Source organism: Chiloscyllium plagiosum, unplaced genomic scaffold (assembly GCF_037043375.1).
Source record: "Chiloscyllium plagiosum isolate Xiang-an unplaced genomic scaffold, Cpla_swu_hap1 HiC_scaffold_1, whole genome shotgun sequence".
Taxonomy (NCBI): Eukaryota; Metazoa; Chordata; class Chondrichthyes; order Orectolobiformes; family Hemiscylliidae; genus Chiloscyllium; species Chiloscyllium plagiosum.
The window spans coordinates 46,965,479-46,986,829 of NW_028270139.1; the positions used below are offsets into that span (position 1 = coordinate 46,965,479).

General features: G+C 41.6%; 1 protein-coding gene across 12 annotated transcripts in view; it reads right to left on the reverse strand.

The window, feature by feature from the left end:
- The window catches only part of LOC122551995 (prominin-1-A-like), a 286,450-nt gene that overhangs the window by 81,233 nt on the left and 183,866 nt on the right, over nucleotides 1-21,351 (reverse strand). For all 12 annotated transcript variants that reach the window (XM_087986625.1, XM_087986630.1, XM_087986686.1 and 9 more), the window contains 6 exons: nucleotides 19,025-19,184; nucleotides 18,637-18,789; nucleotides 18,358-18,481; nucleotides 16,291-16,394; nucleotides 15,329-15,410; nucleotides 5,003-5,149 (listed from right to left, as the gene is read on the reverse strand). In XM_087986625.1, coding sequence (XP_087842751.1) covers nucleotides 5,003-5,149; nucleotides 15,329-15,410; nucleotides 16,291-16,394; nucleotides 18,358-18,481; nucleotides 18,637-18,789; nucleotides 19,025-19,184 — 770 coding nt within the window. The remainder of the gene's footprint in view (nucleotides 1-5,002; nucleotides 5,150-15,328; nucleotides 15,411-16,290; nucleotides 16,395-18,357; nucleotides 18,482-18,636; nucleotides 18,790-19,024; nucleotides 19,185-21,351) is intronic.

The following is a 21,351-nucleotide window of genomic DNA, read 5'->3' on the forward strand; positions in this document are numbered from 1 at the left end:
TGGAAGTGGTCGTGGATTTGGAAAGTGCTGACTAAGGATCTTTGGTGAATTTCTGCAGTGCATCTTGTGGATAGTACATACTGCTGCTACTGAGCACCGGTGGTGGAGCGATTGAATGTTTGTAGATGTGGTGCCAATCAAACGGGTTGCTTTGTTCTGGATGGTGTCAAACTTCTTGAGTGTTGTTGGAGCTGCACCCAACTAGGCAAGTGAGGAGTATTCCATCACACTCCTGACTTGTGCCTTGTACATGCTGGATAGACATTGAGGTGTCAGGAGTTGCGATACTTGCGCAGTATCCCTAGTCTCTGACCTGCTGTTGTAGCCACTGTGTTTATGTGGTGAGTCCAGTTGAGTTTCTGGTCAATGATAACTCCAAGGATGTTGACAGTGGAGGATTCAGTAATGGTAATACCGGTGAATGTCAAGGGGTGGTAGTTAAGAGTGTCTCTCATTGGTGATGGTCATTGTTTGGCAAATGTGTGGCATGAATGTTACTTGCCACTTGTTGGCCCAAGTCTGAATATTGTCCTGATCTTGTTGCTTTTGAGCACGGGCTGCTTCAGTATCTGAGGAGTCGTGAATGATGCTCAACACTGTGCAATCATTGATGAACATCCCCACTTCTGACCTTATTACAGAGGGAAGGTAATTGACGAAGCAGCTGAAGATTGTTGGGCCTAGAACACTACCCTGAGGGACTCCTGCAGAGATGTCCTAGACCTGCAATGACTGACTTGTCACAACCACAACCATCCTCCTTTGTGCCAGGTATGACTCTAACCAGCAGAGTGTTTGCCCCCTGATACCCACTGATATCAGTTCTGCCAGGGCTTCTTGATGCCATACTCAGTTAAATGCGGCCTTGATGTCAAGGGTGTCACTCTCACCTCACCTCTGGAATTCAGCTCTTTTGTCCATGTTTGAACCAAGGCCGTAATGAGATCAGGAGCTGAGTGACTTTGGAAAAACCCAAACTGGGCATCACTGAGCAGGTTGTTGCTGAGCAGGTGCTGCTTGATAGCACTGTTGATGATACCTTCCATCACTTTATTGATGATGGAGAGTAGACAGATTGGGAGGTAATTGACCTGGTTGGACTTGTCCTGCTTTTTGTGTACAGGACATACCTGGACAATTTTTCAACATTGTCAGGTAGATGCCAGTGTTATAACTGCACTTGATTAGCTTGGCTAGGGGTGCTGCAGGTTCTGGAGCACACATCTTCAGTACTATTGCCAGAATGTTATCAGGGCCCATTGCCTTTGCAGGATCCAGAGCCTCCAGCCATGTCTTGATATCACGTGGAGCGAATCAAATTGATTGGAGCCTGGTATCTATGATGCTGGGGACCACTGGAGGAGCCGATATAGATCATCCACTCGGAATTTCTGACTGAAGATTGTTGTGAATGCATCAGCCTTATATTTTGCACTCATGTGCTGGGCTCCTCTATCATTGAGGATGCAGATACTTTTGGAGCAGCCAGTGGGGTTCTATAGGGATCAGTGCTAGGACCACAACTGTTTTATAATATACATTAATGACTTTGAAGAAGGAAGTGAATTTACTGTGGCCAAATTTGCAGATGACACAAAAATAGGTGGAAAAGCAGGTTGTGAGAGAGATACAAACAATTTACAGAAAAATATTAATAGGCTAATTAAGTGGGCAAACAAATTAGCAAATGGAGTATAATGTGGAAAAATATGAAGTTGTTCAATTTGAAAAGGTGAACAGAATATTTAATGAAGAAAAATGCAGAAACATGCAACACAAAGGGACTTGGGGTACTTGTGCATAAAACAGAAAACTAGTACACAGGTTGGCAGCAGATAATCAAGAAGGCTAATGGAGTATTGAACCTTATTTCAAAGGGGTTGGAGTATAACAATAAGGAAATCTTATTGAAACTGTACAAAATGCTGGTGAGACTATATCTAGAGTGTTGTGAGCAGTTTTGGACTTATTTAAGAAATGATATCATTTCATTGGAGGCAGTTCAGAGAAGATTCACAAGGATGAATTCTGAAGAAGGATCACTGGACCCGAAGTGGTAACTCTGCTTTCTTTCTACATATGCTGCCAGACTTGCTGAGTTTTCCAGCAATTTTTTTCACTCAGATAATCCTTAATATCAGCAAAGGCTGAATAGGTTGGGATTCTACTCAATGAAGATAGAAGAATGAGAGGTGATCTCATTGAAACATACAGGAGTCTTAAGGGGCTTGACAGGTAAATGCTGAAAGGGTGTTTCCCCTCATGGGAGGGTCTAGGACAAAACTACATAGTCTCAGATTAAGGGGGTGCCAATTTAAGACTGAGATGAGGAGGAATTTGTTCTCTCAGAGTTGAAAATGTTTGGAACTCCTTGCTATACAGAGCTGTGGGGCTAAGTCCTTGTATATATTTAAGGCTGGATAGATTCTTCATCAGTACGGGAACTGAAAGATTATTGGGAAAACACAGGAAAGTGGACATGAGGAATGTTCGATCAGCCATAGTCATATTGAATGGCATAGCAAGGAAGAGCGGTTGAATGGCTTACTCCTGTTCCTATTTCTTATCATCGTCTTATGGATACTTTCTAAAGGATGGATGAAAAGCTTTTCAACTTCAATTCGTTAAAATCCAAGAAGAAGATGCCACCAACCTCACTTGTGGAGCTTCAGCATGCAGATGACAATGTCAGCTCCATTCTGGGAAGAGAATCTTCAAGTCTCATTTAACGCCTTTGAGAAAACATACCAAAGAATTGGTCTCAGCCAACAAGAAGACTCAAGTCCTTTACCAATGCTTCCAATGGAAGTTCCAGTCCATCCTTCTATTAAGATCAATAGAGAAATCGTCCCAAAAGTGGAACATTTTCACTATCTGGGGAGCCTCCGCTATCTAAGGCTGTCATCAATACAGCAATTCAACATCGCATCCAATCTACAAGCACCTCTGTTGGATGCCTAATGATACTGTGGGATCTGTGCTTAAATCAAGAAGCCTTTGTATAAGGCAGTTATCCTTCCAGCTTTTCTATATGGCTCCAAAACTTGGATTATGTATAGATGCCACCTCAAGGCTCTTGGGAAGTTCTATCAATACTGCTTAAGATGGGTCCTCTGCATGAGCTGGGAGGACAGGCCTATTAATGTCAGCATCCTCAAAGAAGCCAATAGCACCAGTATTGAGGCCATGATCATCCAAAACCAACTCTGCTGGGCCGGCTGCATGCTTAGGATGCTTGAGAAAGAAACTGACAAAGCAAATCTTATTTGCCGAGCTCAAGAAAGATACCCAAAGGAAGACAAAAGAAACATTTCAAAGACTTCCCGAATTCTTCCCTCAAGAAATGCAACATAGATATCAACACATGGGAGATCCTAATTCAGAAGAAATTAACTTGGAGGAACCTTCGGTATGAAGGGACACAATTCGTTGAGAACACCTGTCAGCAGGAGGAGGTACAAAATGGGTACCAGTGAACTCAAGGCCAAATGTCTGGTTGGAGTTACAGTTATAGGATCAGACTCATCAGCTGCATAAGGATCCTCAGAATCCATGTCCAGTGACATAAAATTTCCTAGATGGACAATCATACTCATTAACGAGTGATTGACAATGACATTCATGCAGAAAACATTTCCCTCAAACCATTTCACAGAAGTGCAATCAGAAAGAAACCAACAACCAACCAAACAGTATACATGAATATGTGAACTGAAAACTTGGTCAAAGAATCAGTTTATATGGTGTTATATCTGTAGAAGATGGCTCCCTGATAACAAATCTAGCTAACATAGGGCTTCATGGAAGGAAGAAAAAGGGCTCAAGGATAAATCTCTGGGGGGCCAGCAAAGGAAGGAAAGCAAATCTACTGTGTGCATTGTTTTTAAATAGATAGATAAAATTGGAACTAAGCCAGTGCTAGTCGTCAGAGGTATGTTTTACCATGTTGAAGGGTGCAAAGAGGCTGAGCATCATGAAAAGGCATAATGCACTATGTTTACTTTGATGGACACCTCTATCTGCCAGTTAAAGGACTGGCTATCTTTCTGATGCGACAAACCAAGTACACATTTTCAGAGATTCAAACATGGAATACTTGAAAAGATGAGGAAAGTTTTGATGGAGGAAAGTCGGAAATGAGGAAGTAGTTTGCAAAGACAGAGAAAAGCAGTTGAATTAGCATTTCTGGAAGAGCATTTTGTTTTTAATTATAGTCAAAATCTCATTTTTTAAGTGATAAACGTAAATATGTTAGATTTTTATTTTCTATATATCTACCTAAATTTCACACTCCTCCAGATTTGAATTCTATCAAATTAAGATTTAGAACAAACCAATGAAAGAAAATATTTGTTACAAAATATTTTGAATGAAGGAAACTGACCTAAGTCACTACAAAATTGCAAGGGAAAATAAATGCCAATCAAAAGGCAAAGAAATTAGGACAGGGTAACTGAGAAGTTGGTCAAAGAGCAAAATGACTGGAAGGAACAGAGCTTGGGACCTGTGTAATAAAATAAGCAACACCAAGGATGTGGCCAAGGGATGGCAAATGTATAAGATCAAAATCAGAAAAATACAGAATTTGGGTGGTTGGACTGCAAAACTATACAGAATGCATACAAAAGAGAAGAATTATATTATGGATGAGGAACTATTTCACAGGAGGCAAAGGAAAAAACTTTCATTTTTAACACACAGATTCCTTCGATTAATCATTTAAATCTTGATTTTCAGGATGAATACCTAACTAAATTTGAAAATTCTGACATAATAAAAACTGTTAAAATATCATAATCTAAGAAAATGAATTGCACCGTTAGCTTCAATTTATTTAATTTGAATAATCATACCAATGACATGAAGCGAGATGGAGTTGTTTATCATTTTAAGAAAACATAATTAAGCGATTTGATTTACAGTGTACACAATTCAAATCACATGGCATTTTGCAACTGGAATATCATCATTGCCTAGAAAATTAAAAACAATAAAGTATTACCTCAATGAAGTAGGCAGTGAAATCAACTGTGTCAATGCCAGTTTCACCAAAATCATGAAGACTGTTTTTGGCCTCCTCGTCCAATATTACTATATTACTTAAATTCACATCAATCTTTGCGAAATTCTCAGTCAGACAAGTTGCATGCTGAAAAATAATCATCAATATAATAAATATGTTTTATCTACATACAAAGTTCACAGTATTAAAACACCAGTATTACAGTTTCCTTCTTGGTTTGTTTTTGGCAGAAGTAAAATAGGTAGCCGACCACCTTCCTGCCCATCTCTTAGTTGGTCCCATAATACTAGGGAGAAGGGTTTAAAGGCCATCCAGCCTCGAGTCCATTGAAACCCTTAACTGTCCAATTATGTGGCAGACCTCTATGTGCCTCCAGTGTAATATTACACCAAGCAGTTGAAAATGGGTGAAATGTTAAAACTGGTGTGGAAGAAAGAATGGAAGGAAGCTTGGTACTACCTTCAGAGAATAGCCTGAGACACCGCACCTAAGATCATTACCTTCACTTTATGCCTCCCCATTTGCCCCTCAAACTCTGGGAGTGAAATTCTTAAAATGTCAGGCAAGTTTCAAAGCCAGCACATAGAAAGTCCTGTGAGAGAGGGACTAGTGCTGGACCTAATTTTAGGGAAAGAAGCTGGGCAAATGGTAGAAGTGTCAGTGGGGGAAAATTTCAATGGTAGCGAATCTAACAGTCAAATTTAAAGTAGTCATGGAAAGGAGAAAGATAGGCCAGAAATAAGGGTTCTGAACTGGGAGTTGGGCATTTTAAATATAAGACATGGTCTGATCAAAGTGGACTGGGAATAGTTACTTGTTAGAAAGTCTACATTAGTGCAGTAGTTGGCTTTCAAAAAAGAAATGTCAGTCCATAACTAACATGTTTCTGTATTGATGAAGGGTGGACCAACAAGTCTAGAGAAATTGAGGAATGTACAGGATTTGATGAGGGCAAAGGGAAGAGAGTTCACAACACTGGAAGACCCAAAAGACACGTAAAAAGTGAAGAGAGATTTTTAAAAGAAACATAACGAAAGCAAAGAAGGGATATGAAAAACATTGGTGGGCAAAACACAGAAAATCTGAAGGCATTTTATATGTATATTAAGGGCAAGAGAATGACCAGGAGAGGTATAGGGACCATGAGAAATCAAAGTGACAAGCTGTATGTGGAACTGGAAGACATCAGTGAGGTTTTAACTGAGTACTTTGCACATGTATTCATGATAGAGAAGGACAATGTAGGTACAGAAATCATAGAGACAACGGCTTAGTGGTGTTATTGCTAGATTATTAATCCAAAAACTCAGCTAATGTTCGGGAACCTGGGTTCAAATCCCGCCATGGCAGATGATGAAATTTGAATTAATAAAAAAAAAAATCAGGAATTAAGAATCAACTTACAACTATGAAACCGTGTCAATTTTCAGAAAAACCCATCTGACTCATTAACGTCTTTCAGGGCAGGAAATCTGTGATTCCAGACCCAAAGCAATGTGGGTGACTCTTAACTGCCTTCTGAAATGGCTCAGCAGCCACTTTGTATTATACACTTCAATAAAAAGTCTCAAGAAATAAAGAAATGAAACTGGATGGACCATCACACAACACATAGGCACTGAAATAGACAATGGCAGAAACACTCCTGTTGACCCAACAACGTCCTCCTTATTAACAGCTGGGGCTGAATGCCAAAATTGGGAGAGCTGTATCAAAGACTAATCAAGCAACAGTTTGATATATTCATACTCACAGAATCATCTCAGATATGACTGTCATCACCCTTGGATATGTCCTGTCCCACCAGCAGGACACAGCCAGCAGAACAGGTGGTACAGTGGTCCACAGTCAGGAGGGTATTGCCTTGGGTGTCCTCAATAATAACTCCAGACCTAATGAAATCTCATGGCTTCCAGTTAAACATGATGGGTATTCCCATTCAGTCATTTTCCAGCAAGTTTTGTAACCAGAATGTTCCTTGTTATGAAGAGATTGCTTTATCACAAAAGACTGAACAGCTTGGGATTCTACTCACTGAAGTTTAGAAGAATAAGAGGTGATCTCGTTGAAACATATAGGAATCTTAAGGGGCTTGATAGAGTAAATGCTGAAAGGATGTTATCCCTCATGGGATAGTGAAGACCAGAGGTCACAGTCCAAACAACCTAAATCTTCTATTGACAAGGAAACCTCCTGCTGATTAGCACGTATTCCCTCAGCTAATGAATCATGTTGAACAACACTTGAAGGAGGCATCGAGGGTGGTAAGGGAACAAAACATACTCTGGGTTCAAGACGTCAATATCCACCAACAGTGGCCCAGCAGCAACATTATGCATCAAGCTGGTCGAATTCTAAAGGATATATCTGCTAGTCTGGGTCTGAAGGTGGTGAGGAAACCAACAGAAGGTAAAAACATACTTGACCTCATCCTTACCATTCTGCCAGCTGCAAATGTATTTGTCCATGAAAGTATCAGTAAGAATAACCACCAGGCAGTCCTTGTGGAGACAAAGTCTAACCTTCACATTGAGAATGCCCTCCCATTGTATTGTGCGGCACTATCACCATGCTGAATGGGACAGACTTTGAACAGATTCAGTAATTAATGATTGAGTATCCTTGAGACATTGTGAGCCATCTACTGCAGCAGAATTGTACTGCAGCACAATCGTAAACTCGGCCTGACATATCGCCCACTCAACCATTACCATCAAGCCAGAGGATTGACCCTGGCTCAGTGAAGATTGCAGGAAGGCATGCTGACAGCAGCACTGGACAAACCTGAAAATGAGGTGTCAATCTCGTGAAGCTCCCAAAAAGGACTACTTGCATGCCAAGCAGCATAAGCAGCAAGTGACAGACAGAGCTAAGAGATCCCACAACCAATGGATCAGAGCTAAGCTCTGTAGCCCTGCCACATTCAGTTGAGTGGTGGTGGACAATTAAACAACTCACTGGAGGAGGCGGCTCCACAAATATCCCCATCTGCAATGATGGAAGAGCCCAAAACACAAGGTCAAAAGATAAAGCTGAAGCATTCACAGTAATCTTCAGCCAGAGCTGCCGAGAGAATGATCCATCTCAGCCTCCTCCAGTGGTCCCCAGCAAAAACAGATACCAGCCTTCGACCAATTTGATTCAATCCAGTTGGAGGCATTGGATACTGCAAAGGCTATGGGCCCTGACGATATTTCTGCAATACTATTGAGAACTTGTGCTCCAGAACTTAGCAGAAGTGACATTCATGCCACACAAATGTCAGGCAATGACCATCTCCAATAAGAGGTAATCTAACTGCCACCCCTTGACATTCAATGGTATTACCATTACTGAATCCCACACTATCAACATCCCTGGGGTTACTATTGACCAGAAACTTAACTGGACTCATCACATAAACACAGCAGCTACAAGAACAGGTCAGAGGTGAGGAACACTGCAGTCAGTATCTCACTTCCTGATTCCCAAAGTCTGTCCACTATTTACAAGGCACGTGTGAGGAGTGTGATGGAATATTCCCCACTTTCCTTGTTGGATAGAGGTCAAATAACATCAAGAAGCTTGACACCTTCCAGGACAAATCAGCCTACTTGATTAGCTCTCCATCTACCCTCCCTCCACTCCCTCCACCACCAATGCTCAGTAATAGCAGTGTGTACTATCTACAAGATGCACTGCAGAAATTCACCAATGGTCCTTAGACAGGATCCAAACCCTCAATCACTTCCATCTCGATGGATAAGGGCAGCGGATGGGAACAGTACACCTGCAGGTTCCCCTCCATGCCCCTCACCATGGAAATATATTATCATTCCTTCACTGTCACTTCATCAAAATCCTGGAATTCCCTCTCTAAGGGCATTGTGGGTCAACCGGCAATAGCTAGTGGTATCACCATTAGGCTAGGAATCCAGAAACAGGTACAAGTAGTTCTCCCATAACACTGTAATTGCATTCCAGCAAAACCTTGCTTATAGAAAATCACTTAATAGAAATAAACTAGGCCTATGGGAAAAAGTGATGTTAGAGGCAGAACAGCAAAAGATATCACTCTCAATCACTCAAAAATCACCCAAAAGTCGAACGCAAAGTATATCACAGCCCAGATGAAGGTTGAAGTCATATTATTAACAAAACAAAAGGAGGTTTAACAGAACATTTGAAAAATCTAAGGAATCTGCTCTGTGTACAGTACCTCTCACAGAAAGCTGCTCTGTCAGCAGCTGGCATCAGCGCATGTGCAGAATGGCATGGACACCGGCATCAACATTGTCTTGCACAGAATGGCACAGACATTGCAGCATGCGCAGAACAAAGCACGCAAACTGATCCCACTAGAATCGTGCTATTGCCAACGGAAGTAAGTGTTCTTGAAAATACCATTCCCTAATACTTCAGCGACTTCAGAGCCAAATCGCGATGCCAAACTTCCCACCATCCCAGAACTACCGGTGATGTCCTGGGGACCTGGGTTGAAATTCCTCCATGGCAGCTGGTGGAATTTGAATTCAATAAAATGGAATTTGATTTCAATAAAAATGAGGGATTAAGAGTCTAATGATGACCACGAAACCATTGTTGATTATTAGGATAAACCATCTGGTTCACTAATATCCTTTAGGAACGCTGTATGAATGCTGACTAAAAGGCAGAAAAATTAGGAAAGGGGAACTGAGAACTAGGTTGACGTAATAACATTTCAACTGTTCATCCAAATACTTTTCATAGGTTGAGGTTTCCCGCTTCAACCATCCTCCCAGGCAGTGTATTCCAGAGAAGAACTGATATACTGGAGCAAATTACAGTTGAGAGGGAGGCACTATTAGCAGTTTAAAATTGGGTAAAACCTCAGACCCAGTGAGATATATCTCTGGCTACTGTGGGCAGCAAGGGAGGAGATTGCAAGGGTCCTGACATTCATTTAAAAATCCTCTCTGGCCACAGGAGAGGTGTTAGAAGCCCGGAGGACAGCAAATGGTGTACCATTATTCAAGAAAGATTGCAAGAAAAACCATGGAAGTCACAGGCATGAGGGTCTAACATCAGAGATAAGGAAACTTTTGGTAAAAATTATGGAGGACAGAATTAATCCCCACAAGGAGAGGCAACGGTTCATCAAGGATAGTCAGCATGGCTTTGTCAGAGGGACATTATGTCTTACAGATCTGATTAAATCTTTGATGAGGTGACTACATGAGTAGCTGAGGATAGTGCCATTGATATAGTTCATAAGATGTCTTCACAAAGCCTTCCATGGGGGACTGGTGAAGGTGGCCATTGGATTCAGGGCAAGTAGGCAAAATGAATCCAAGTATGGCTTAATGTCAGGAAGTAGAGAGAGAGAGACAGTTGAAAGTTGTTTTTGTGACTCAAAGCCTGTGTCCAGTGACAGACCATGTGTTCAGGATGGTTTGTTGCCTCCCTCGTACCAGGGTTAAGGATGTTTCTGAGTGGGCACAAGACATTGAGTAGCCGGAGGTCTTGGTACACATTGGTAGTAATGACAGGCAGGAAGAGAGATGAGGTCCTGCAAAAGGAGTTCAGGAAGTTAGGTAGCAAGTTGAAAAGCAGGAACTCTAGGGTTGTAATCTCAGGATTACGCCCTGTGCCACATGCCAGTAAGGTTAGGAATAAGAAGATAGTGCAGTTAAATAAGTGTTTGTTTGCAAGGAGATTTGCTAGTGTCACTCAGAAAGATTTAAACTATTTTGACAGAAAGGTGGAAACTACAGCAATGGGTCAGTGAGTGAAATGGCTGAGGAGGAGTTTAGATAGAACCTAGGGGTTTAGATAGGGTTGACCATGAGAACCTTTTTCCACGTATGGAGTCAGCTATTACAAGGGGGCATAGCTTTAAATTAAGGGGTGGTAGGTATAGGATGTTAGGGGTAGATTCTTTACTCAGCGAGTCATGAGTTCATGGATTGCCCTGCCAGTAGCAGTGGTGGACTCTCCCTCTTTATGGGCATTTAAACGGGCATTGGATAGGCATATGGAGGATAGTGGGCTAGTGTAGGTTAGGTGGGCTTGGATCGGCGCAACATCGAGGGCCAAAGGGCCTGTACTGCGCTGTATTTTTCTATGTTCCATGTTCTATGAGTCTGAGACTAATGCCAGTAAGAATAGAGGGAAGAGCAGAAAAGGAGTGTTTACTGAACATGGCAGGATTAGTGGTCTAAAATATATTTGTTTTAATGTGAGTAGAAAGATAGTTAAGGCAGATAAAGTTAGAACTCTTCTATTCATTCATTTGTGGGATGTGGTGGTGGAAGAAGCCAATGTAGCAATCAAGCTGTTAATATTAGTCTGGAACTCTAGTTTTGTGGCAGCTTTTTGAGGGTTAATCCACATATGGCCAGGTGATTAGAGTTAATATTCACACGAAAGTGAAGAATAAGGATGGCAAGATTTGGGAATCTTGAATGACAAGTGAAATTGTGAGCTTAGTCAAAAAAAGGTGTACATAAGGATTAAGAAACTGAAGACAAAACACTTGAGGAATATAAAGAAAGTAGGAAAGAACTTAAATAAGTAATTAGGAGGGCTAAAAAGGGGGCCATGAAATTACCTTGGCAAATAGAATTGAGGAAAATCCTAAGATCTTTTGTAGATATATAAGGAGCAAGAGGTGAGCTAGGGAAAGGGTAGGTACACTCAAAGACAAAGGAGGAAATTTATGCTTGAGGCCAGAGGATGTGGGTGAGATCCTTAATGAATACTTCACATTGGCATTCACAAAAGGAGCGGACATGGTGGATGGTGAATCTAGAGAGGCATATGTTGATATTCTAGGGCAGGTCGATATAAAAAAAGATGTTGGGTGTTTGGAAAAGCATTAAGGTAGTCAAGTGGGATCTATCCTTGAATATTGAGGGAGGTGAGGGAGGAAATTGCTGGGGCCTTGTACAAAATCTTTGTATCCTCTTTAGTCAAAGGAGAGGTCCCAGATGACTGGCGAATAGCCAATGTTGTTCCTTTGGTAAAGAAGGGCAACAGGGATAATCTGAGAAATTACAGGCCAATGAGCCTTACAACAGTAGTAAAGTAATTATTGAAGAAAATTCTTATTCATATTTCATGAAATATGGACTTATGATCAATAGGCAGCATGGCTTTATGCAGGGAGATCATATATCAAAAATTAATTTGAGCTTTTTTTTTGATAAAGTGACAAAGATGATTGATTAAGCCAGACCTGTGGATATTGTTGATATGGACTTTAGCAAGGCCTTTTACAAGCTCCCTCATGGCGGGCATGATACAAAAGGTGAAGTTACATGGGATCTGTAGTGAGCTGGTAAGATGGAAATTTAACTAACATCAGTGACAGGAAGTAGCTGTGGAAGGGTATTTTTCTGGCTAGGAACCTATGACCAGTGGTGTTCTGCAGGAATCAGTGCTAGGATCTCTGTTGTTTACAATATATATAAATGATTTGGAGGAGAATGTAAGTAGTGTGATTAGTAAGATTGTGGAAGACAAAAAGGCTGGGGGAACTGCAGATAATGTGGAGGATTGCCAGAGGATGCAGCAGGATATAAATAGAGACTTGGGGGCAAAGAAATGGCAAATGGAACTTAATCTAGACAAATGCGAGGTGATGCAAGATCTAATGCAGGACAGTAAATTGTAGAGCCCTTAGAAGCTTTAACATATAACAGGATTTAGACGTGCAGTCCACAATTCCCTGAAAGCAGCTGCACAAGTGGATAATGTTGTCACATGCTTGCTTTCATTGTTTAGGACATAAAGTAAAATTGGCAAATCATGTTGCATCTGTATAGACTTTTAGTTAGGCTACATAGTGTACAGTTCTGGTCACCACACTACAAGGAGGATGTGGAGGCTTTGGAGAGGGTGCAGAAAAGCCTTACCAGGATGTTTTTGGGTTTGAAGGGTATTACTTATGAGCAAAGTCTGGACAAATCTGGTTTGTTTTCGCTTGAGTGTTGGAGGCTGAGGGAGGACCTCATAGAAATTTACAAAATTATAAGAGGTATGGATAATTGGAATCCTTTTCCCACATTAGAAATATCAATCAGTATGGACACAGTATTAAGTTAAAAGGGAGAAGGTTTAAAGGAGATGTAAGAGACATGTTTTTTACACAGAGAGTGGTAAGTACCTGGAATGCACTACCAGAAGAGCCAATAGAAATAGATACAACAGTAATGTTTAAGAGTCTCCTTGACAGATGAATAGGTAAGGAATAGAGGGATAGGGTCCACATAGAGGCATGGGGTTTTTGCATGAGAAAGGCATCATGTGTCAGTGCAGAGACCAAAGAAGCCTGTTAGTGAACTGAAGGGCCTGTTCCTGTCTGTACGGTTCTTTGACAGCATAAAAGAGCTGGTCAGATGGAACAGTGGCAAATGGAACTCAATCCTGAAAGGAGTGATATGATGCAATCTGGGAGGCTTAACAAGGTAAAGCAGTAGTGATGAATGGTAGGACCCTGGGAAGTACAGAAAATCAGAATGGCCTTGGTGTGCATGTTCATAGATCCTTGATGGCGAAAGGAGAGATGGATAATTTGGTTAAGATGATACGTGGCACATCTGCCTTTATTAGTCAACGCATTCAATACAAGACCATGGAGACTATGATGGAGCTGTATAAGACATTAGACTGCAACTGGTGTACTGTGTGCAGTTCTGCTCGCCACACTACAGGAAGGATATGATTGTTTTGGAGAGAGTACAGAGGAGATTCACCAAGATGTTACCTGGATTGAAGTATTTCAGCTGTGAAGGGGGACTATCTAGGCTAGGATTGTTTACCTTAGAGCCAGGAAGACTGAGGAGGAATCTGATTGAGGTGTGCAAAATTATAAGGGATATAGGTAGCAGAGATAGGAAGAAATGTTTCCCCTTAATACTGTCATCAATAACCAACATATGCTAAAGGTTAGGGCAGGTAGTTTAAAGAGGACTTAAGGAAGAATTTTTTTTTCAAACAGAGGGTAGTGAGTATCAGAAAAAATGGCAGAGGCAGAAACCATCCTAATATTTAAGATTCTGTTCTCTACATCTCTATGACTCTACGATATTAAGTACTTAGATGAACACTTGAAACACCACAGCAACAATGCTGCAGGCCAAGTGCTGGACATTAGGACTAGAGCAGATTGCTGCTTAAAACTACACTGACATGAAGGGCTGAAGAGCCTCTTTCTGACATTTAAAATCTCTACAGCTAATACTATAAAGTATGAATTAACAAGGTGGCCTAAAATGCTCAAAATACACAAGGGCAAAAGGCAATTGCATTCCTGAAAGTCCATAAATGGCTGGGAAAAGTCACAGGGTGAGCAATCAGAGATAAACCACTCTGAATATGGAATTGTCAGAATTTCTGAGAAACCGCTCCACCATAGGCTGGTTCTCTCTCACAATTACTGCTGATTATGAATGCAGCTGCAGCAAATACAGAAGAAAGGCTGCCTGTGATTAAAGTAGCATAGAGAGGGTGATTGCTGCAACTGAATATAGCACCAATTCTGCACTGGATTGTGAGATTGCGTAGGCTGTGGCCTGGGGAGTGTGACCGGCAGGGGGTGAAGTGGCAGCAAATCTTGGGATCCCAAGGAGGAGATGAGTCATATGGGGAGCAAAACACTGCGAGTGGTGGAACAGGGGATCTATGGTCATGGTAGGAAGAATTTGCTGATAATCAAGCACCACTACCCCATCAGTCTTTGACAGAGCATAAGTGCAATTTAGGAAGTTCCACCTTGCACTACGAGTGATTAAATACAATTGTCAGTTTATACTGAGATCATGGATCTTTTTTGTGCACTGTCTCTCATTTGGAGGTGCCAAACTTCTGTTACTTCGACAACATCTATCCATGTATGATTTTATATAGAGCTTCTCCTTCTTTCATCAATTCAAAGGAGAGCTTGCCTCACTGGCGATCCTCAAATCCCACAATGGACCACCAGGTAAAAATTAAAGACCAGAGGCAGATGGGTGGAGATGAGAGGGGATCTGGTGTGGTAATAATCTAACCCAAATTTCCTTTCCATTTCTGCAGTTGCTTCAGCTTCAAAAATCCAAGTGCTCCTAAGCTATTGCAACTCAATTTACAGTCCCTTTAACTAGAAATCCTCCCTTTGACAGAAAAGACCATCATCCCACCTGCCATTCCTAAGTCGTTAGGAAGCCTGAATGTAGAAACAGCCCATAAGAAAATCAGATTTCTAAACCAAGTAAAGGCCTGCGTTCCATAGGAATTAAGTCATCAAGAATCCACCCATGTTTAATTATTCTGCTTAGAGATGACAAGAATGCTCTTACTTACTCCACTGAGATTTACACGATCCATGTTGAATAAGTATTGTAGTTGTAAAGCTGAATAAATGCCTTCATTTTTGCGGCATTTGCTGTTTAAAATTAAAATAAAAAAACTTATTTAGTGCTTATTCCTCATGCTTCTTACACATATTTATGCACAAAATGGCTCTGGGAGAATAAAAGTTATAACTCCTAATGTGCATAATGCTATACTTGGACATTTGCACAATGTCATTCGATCTTAAAAGAATGTTAACTAATATTTATATTCAAAGATTGTACAAATATGAATTAGTAAAATGATTATTGAATTAAAAATGAGAAAAGCCCTTCATTGTTGCCTTTCCAAAATCCTTGGAAAAAGAACAACTGCAAATACAGTAAAAAAAAATGGTTGGATGCAATTGGTTAATACTGTTCACAGATAAGTAGTTACATTCAGTGCAAAAGTGAACAATTGCCAAATTATGACTTTTTAACACCTTCAGTATGGAAGAATATCCTAGCTGTGAAGCTGATAGGTACAAACCCCAAAAAGTTGAAAGACCCCAGAAAGATATTAGTGAAGACATTTATGTCTTTGCGTAATAAACTGTGATTCTACACCAATTGTGCTGTTAATGGCTTTGTCAGCCACAGTAAATAGCTTCAGAATCTCTTATAACTTAGTTAGAGTAGATGGAAGAAGACATTCATCAGGGCACGCACTCCTCAACACTGTTTAGTGCTCCACAGGTATCTATGGAGACACTGTGCAAAGACAGGATTGGGAATGGCTGTGATATATCCTGTCACTGAGTAGCGTTTCAATGCATACTGTCCAAGTTTACAAATGAAGAACAATCACATGGCAAATCTGAATTCCTACTCCAGTGAAGTCTTCATCTATTAGAGAGAAGATATCAAGGAGATAAAGCAGAACAAGATATTTTCCGAGAAACAAAGCAGCACTAGACTTTAGTATCTTACCTGTATACACTTTGAAAAGTGACATTTATATTGTGTTCAGAAAACAGAAGTCCAGAAAGAAAATATTTCCATTGTGAGTTTAACAAATAAGGAGTATCCAGAACCTGAAAATTGCAAAAATGAAACAGATTTGGAGACAAATAATCAGAACAATTATTTTCCAGATATCAGAAATAGTGCAGTTCACCATTGAAAACATTCCAGGCTCAAAAATTTTAGGAATATAAATATAATCAAAGAAATCAAATTTAAAAATTGCTGATAAAGTAATCTTTTACAAATAAAGATCCCATGTTCATTGAAAGATTGTCAGTGGATTAACAATTTTTGTAAAACATAAAAATTGAAAATGGTTGAGATTTTCAAGGTTAGAGGAATCAATGCCATTAAAACTTCAATCTCTGCAAATGTTCCATCCCATGTCACGTTTAATCTTATTCAATCTGAACCGATTGTTCAATATTGGGAACCATTTATATTAATTTATACATTGCCTTTATCATAGTAAAACATCTCAAGGTGCTTCACAACAGTAACTGTTAGACATCTGACACAGAGGACTTCTTTTACAACCAGCCCCAAATGACCACAATGTTTGAAAGGAGAGAAAGGACTGAAAACAAAGCATGTCACCTGCCCACCGTCTATCCATCCACCCTCAACCGACCTTCACTTTTAATTGGGGGGGTGGTGGTGGTTTGGTGGCTTGCCCAACCTTGTGTCTACTGAGGTCCTTACGTGGCACTTCAGAGTTTCATTCTATTCCCACCACTGTTTTACTTGTAGCAGAGCCAAACTCACACCATGTAAGGGACCTGGCAACTTTTCCTAGGTGTGTTGGTGTTAAGGAATAGTGTTTGAGGGGATGGGGAGGAACCTTCTTTGGATGTCACCTGACCTCATCTGAGGCACTCGCTCAACTCAAGGCCAAATACCTGTTTTTTAGCCCTTGTATACACTACAAGGGTATACAGGAAAGCCACACACACAGACCAAGTCGTAAACTATGAAAGTAACCACCCCAACACACACAAACGAAGCTGCATCAGGACACTATTCAGAAGGGCCACAAAACACTGCAGTACACCAGAACTGCAAAAAGAAGAAGAGGAACACCTATACAAGGTATTCGCCAAAAACGGATACCCGCGCAACTTCATCAACAGATGCCTAAGAGAAAGACCACACAACGAGGACATACCACAACCAAAAGGACTAGCCACACTACCATACATCAGGAGCATCTCGGAACTGACAGCCAGACTACTGCGACCCCTAGGACTCATAACGGCACACAAACCAACAGCCACGCTCAGACAACAACTCACCAGAACGAAGGACCCGATACCCAACATGAGCAAAACGAATGTAGTGTACAAAATCCCATGCAAGGACTGCACAAAACACTATATAGGACAAACAGGAAGACAGCTAACAATCCGCATACATGAACATCAGCTAGCCACGAAACGACACGACCAGCTATCCTTAGTAGCCACACACGCTGACAACAAGCAACATGAATTCGACTGGGACAACACTACTATCATAGGGCAAGCCAGACAGAGAACAGCCAGGGAATTCCTAGAGGCATGGCATTCATCCACAAACTCCATCAACAAACACATCGACCTGGACCCAATATACCAACCACTACAGCGGACAGCTGAAACTGACAACCGGAAGCGGCAGGGACAGACCACTATAAACACTGGAGGAAACATCAAAGAAGCGCTTCGCAGGAGGCTTCCAAGCACTGATGATGTCGCCTAGCCAGGGGACGAAACGTTTGCAACAAAAACTTCCAGCTCGGCGAACAGAACCACAACAACGAGCACCCGAGCTACAAATCTTCGCACAAACCTTGAACATAAGGAGATATTAGGGATGGTGAACAAAAGGATGGTGAAATATTTAAAACAGGCTTTAATTACACTTTACAAGAGAAGAGAGTTGTCAAGGTACTGGTGGACCTTATAAAGTCCAACTTTGCCCTTTTCAATCAAAAGTAAATAGCAGAAGTGAGTATAACCGGAAACACTAAATTACAACAAAGTTCCACTTTACCTTGAATAAACTATTGTCTTTTAAAGACTGACAAACAAGTTTTTCAACATTTCCACCTGCAATGAAGGTCACCAAAACTACCAGCATCATAAGCCAGGAGAAGATGAAGCTGATTCCAACTCCACTAAAAGAAATGGTAAATAGATTTTTAAAAAAATGTTTGTTTAATTTGAAACTTAATATTGTAATTAAAGAAAATTTCTTCAAATGTTGCATACAATATGCAACTATGTGACATCAATATTTGAATTATTTTGTCATAATATTACAAGTTCTTACGCTAAAAGAAGGTTGCCTCCTGTGTTTGATACACAGCCTCTTGTGGTTGGAGAAGCGTGCTTGTCAAAGCCACATGTTCCACAAAGCAAACCAAGATAATTGAAAGCAAGGATAAGAATCACAGCACAGCTGAGGGCAACACCAACAAGCCATCTATAAAAAGACACATACGCATTCAAACCCCTTGATACTGTAACAGTAAACATTGTGTATGATTCCTTTATCACGAAGCACCCATGATTTGGAAACCATTTAGAAACATTTATGATGCAGAAAATATTTTCCAAATAATTACATTTAAGCTACTTTTAAAAAAAACGTCAATATTGTAAGCTTAGAATGGATACTTTAACACTGTTGTAATTAAATCTTGAGAAAGCAAACCTACCTGTAGAAATCATATTTTTCCAAATGTGGAATATACTCAAGAAAGAATCTCTGACCCTGATTAAGATAGGCCGTAGAAGTATTGATTATATTGCCAATAACAGGCTCCTTACTTAAACTTGAAATTCTCTCTTCAACTTCACCAAGTGCTCTTTTTGCATCTGAAACAAGGAACAAATAATACAAATCCGCACAAATACAAATGCACACTTATTAACTGAGTCAATTTTGTCCTATTACAATTGCTGATTAAGATAGATGTGGAGCACTTAAGTGATTCTTGAAAAGACTCGTGCAAATGAACTTTACACCATCATATGTTTCTATCACCTCAAATCTTTATACATTTTTCTTGAAGCAATTGAAAAAAAATGTACAATAAATACAAGCCATACGTTATTTACAAACAAAATGAGGCAGTGCATATGTAACACTTTGATAGAATTGGTCATGAATTTGCAATTTCAAAATAGTAAATGTGCATTGTTCAATTGCACCAGAGTACAGGGCTTAATTTGCCTTCATAAATCAACAGAGGCTGACATGTTAACATCAAGGGGGTGCAGTGGTAGTTTAGCGCACTGACCTCTACACCGCTGAAACCAGATGCCAACTCAAAGACAACTCCTTCTACCGCCCCTCGACCATGACCCCACCCCCCATCAGCAAACCATCATCTCCCAGACCATACAGAACCTCATCACTTCAGGAGTTCTCCCACCCACAGCTTCCAACTTCATAGTCCGGGAACCCCACATCGCCCGATTCTAACTCCTTCCCAAGAACCACAAGCCTGACCACCCTGGCCGATCCATTGTCTCAGCATGCTCCTGCCCCACCGAACTCATCTCTACCTACCTCGACACTGTCCTATCCCTCCTAGTCCAGGAACTCTTCACATACGTTCGAGACACCACCCACGCCCTCCACCTCCTCCAAGACTTCCGTTTCCCCAGCCCCCAACACTTCATCTTCACCAAGGATAAGCAATCCCTCTACACCTCCATCCGCCATGACCAGGCCTCCAAGACCTCTTTTTCTTCCTCTCCCGACGTCCCTAACAGTACCCTCCCACCGACACTCATTCGTTTGGCTGAACTGGTCCTCATCCTTAACAATTTCTCCTTCGAATCCTCCCATTTCCTCCAGATCAAAGGGGTAGCCATGGGCACCCATATGGGGCCCAGCAATGCCTATCTGGAACAGTCCATCTTTCGTAGTTACACCGGCACCACTCCCCACCTCTTCCTCTGCTACATTGATGATTGCATTGACGCCACCTCATGCTCCCGCGAGGAGGTTGAGCAAATCATCAACTTCACCAACACATTCCATCCTGACCTTAAATTCACCTGGACCATCTCTGACACCTTCCTCCCCTTCCTGGACCTCTCCATCTCCATTAATGACGACTGACAAGTGCACTGATTCCCACAGCTACCTGGATTACACCTTTTCCTATACTACCTCCTGCAAAAATGCCATCCCGTATTCCCAATTCCTCCGCCTCCGCTGTATCTGCTCCCAGGAGGACCAGTTCCACCACAGAACACACCAGATGGCCTCCTTCTTTAGAGATCGCAATTTCCCTTCCTACATGGTTGAAGATGCCCTCCAACGCATCTCATCTACATCCTGCACCTCCGTCCTCAAACCCCACCCCTCCAACCGTAACAAGGACAGAACCCCCTCTGGTGCTCACCTTCCACCCTACCAACCTTCGCATAAACCACATCATTCGACGACATTTCCGCCACTTCCAAACAGACCCCACCACCAGAGATATATTTCCCTCCCCACCCCCTTCCCCTTTCTGCAAAGACCGTCCCCTCTGTGACTACCTGGTAAGGTCCTTGTCCCCCAACAACCCACCCTCCCATCGTGGCTCCCTCCCCTGCCACCGCAGGAATTTCCAAACCTGCGCCTACACCTCCTCCCTCACCTCCATCCAAGGCCCCAAAGGAGTCTTCCACATCCATCAAAGTTTTACCTGCACATCCACCAATATCACTTATTGTATCTGTTGCTCCCGATGCGGTCTCCTCTACATTGGACAGACTGGATGCCTCCTAGCAGAGCGCTTTAGGGAACATCTCCAGGACACCCGCACCAATCAACCACACCGCCCTGTGGCCCAACATTTCAACTCCTCCTCCCACTCAGCCGAGGACATGGAGGTCCTGGGCCTCCTCCATCGCCGTTCCCTCACCACCCGACACCTGAAGGAAGAATGCCTCATCTTCCGCCTCGGAACACTTCAACCCCAGGGCATCAATATGGACTTCACCAGTTTCCTCATTTCCCCTTGTGCCACCTCCCCCCAGTTCC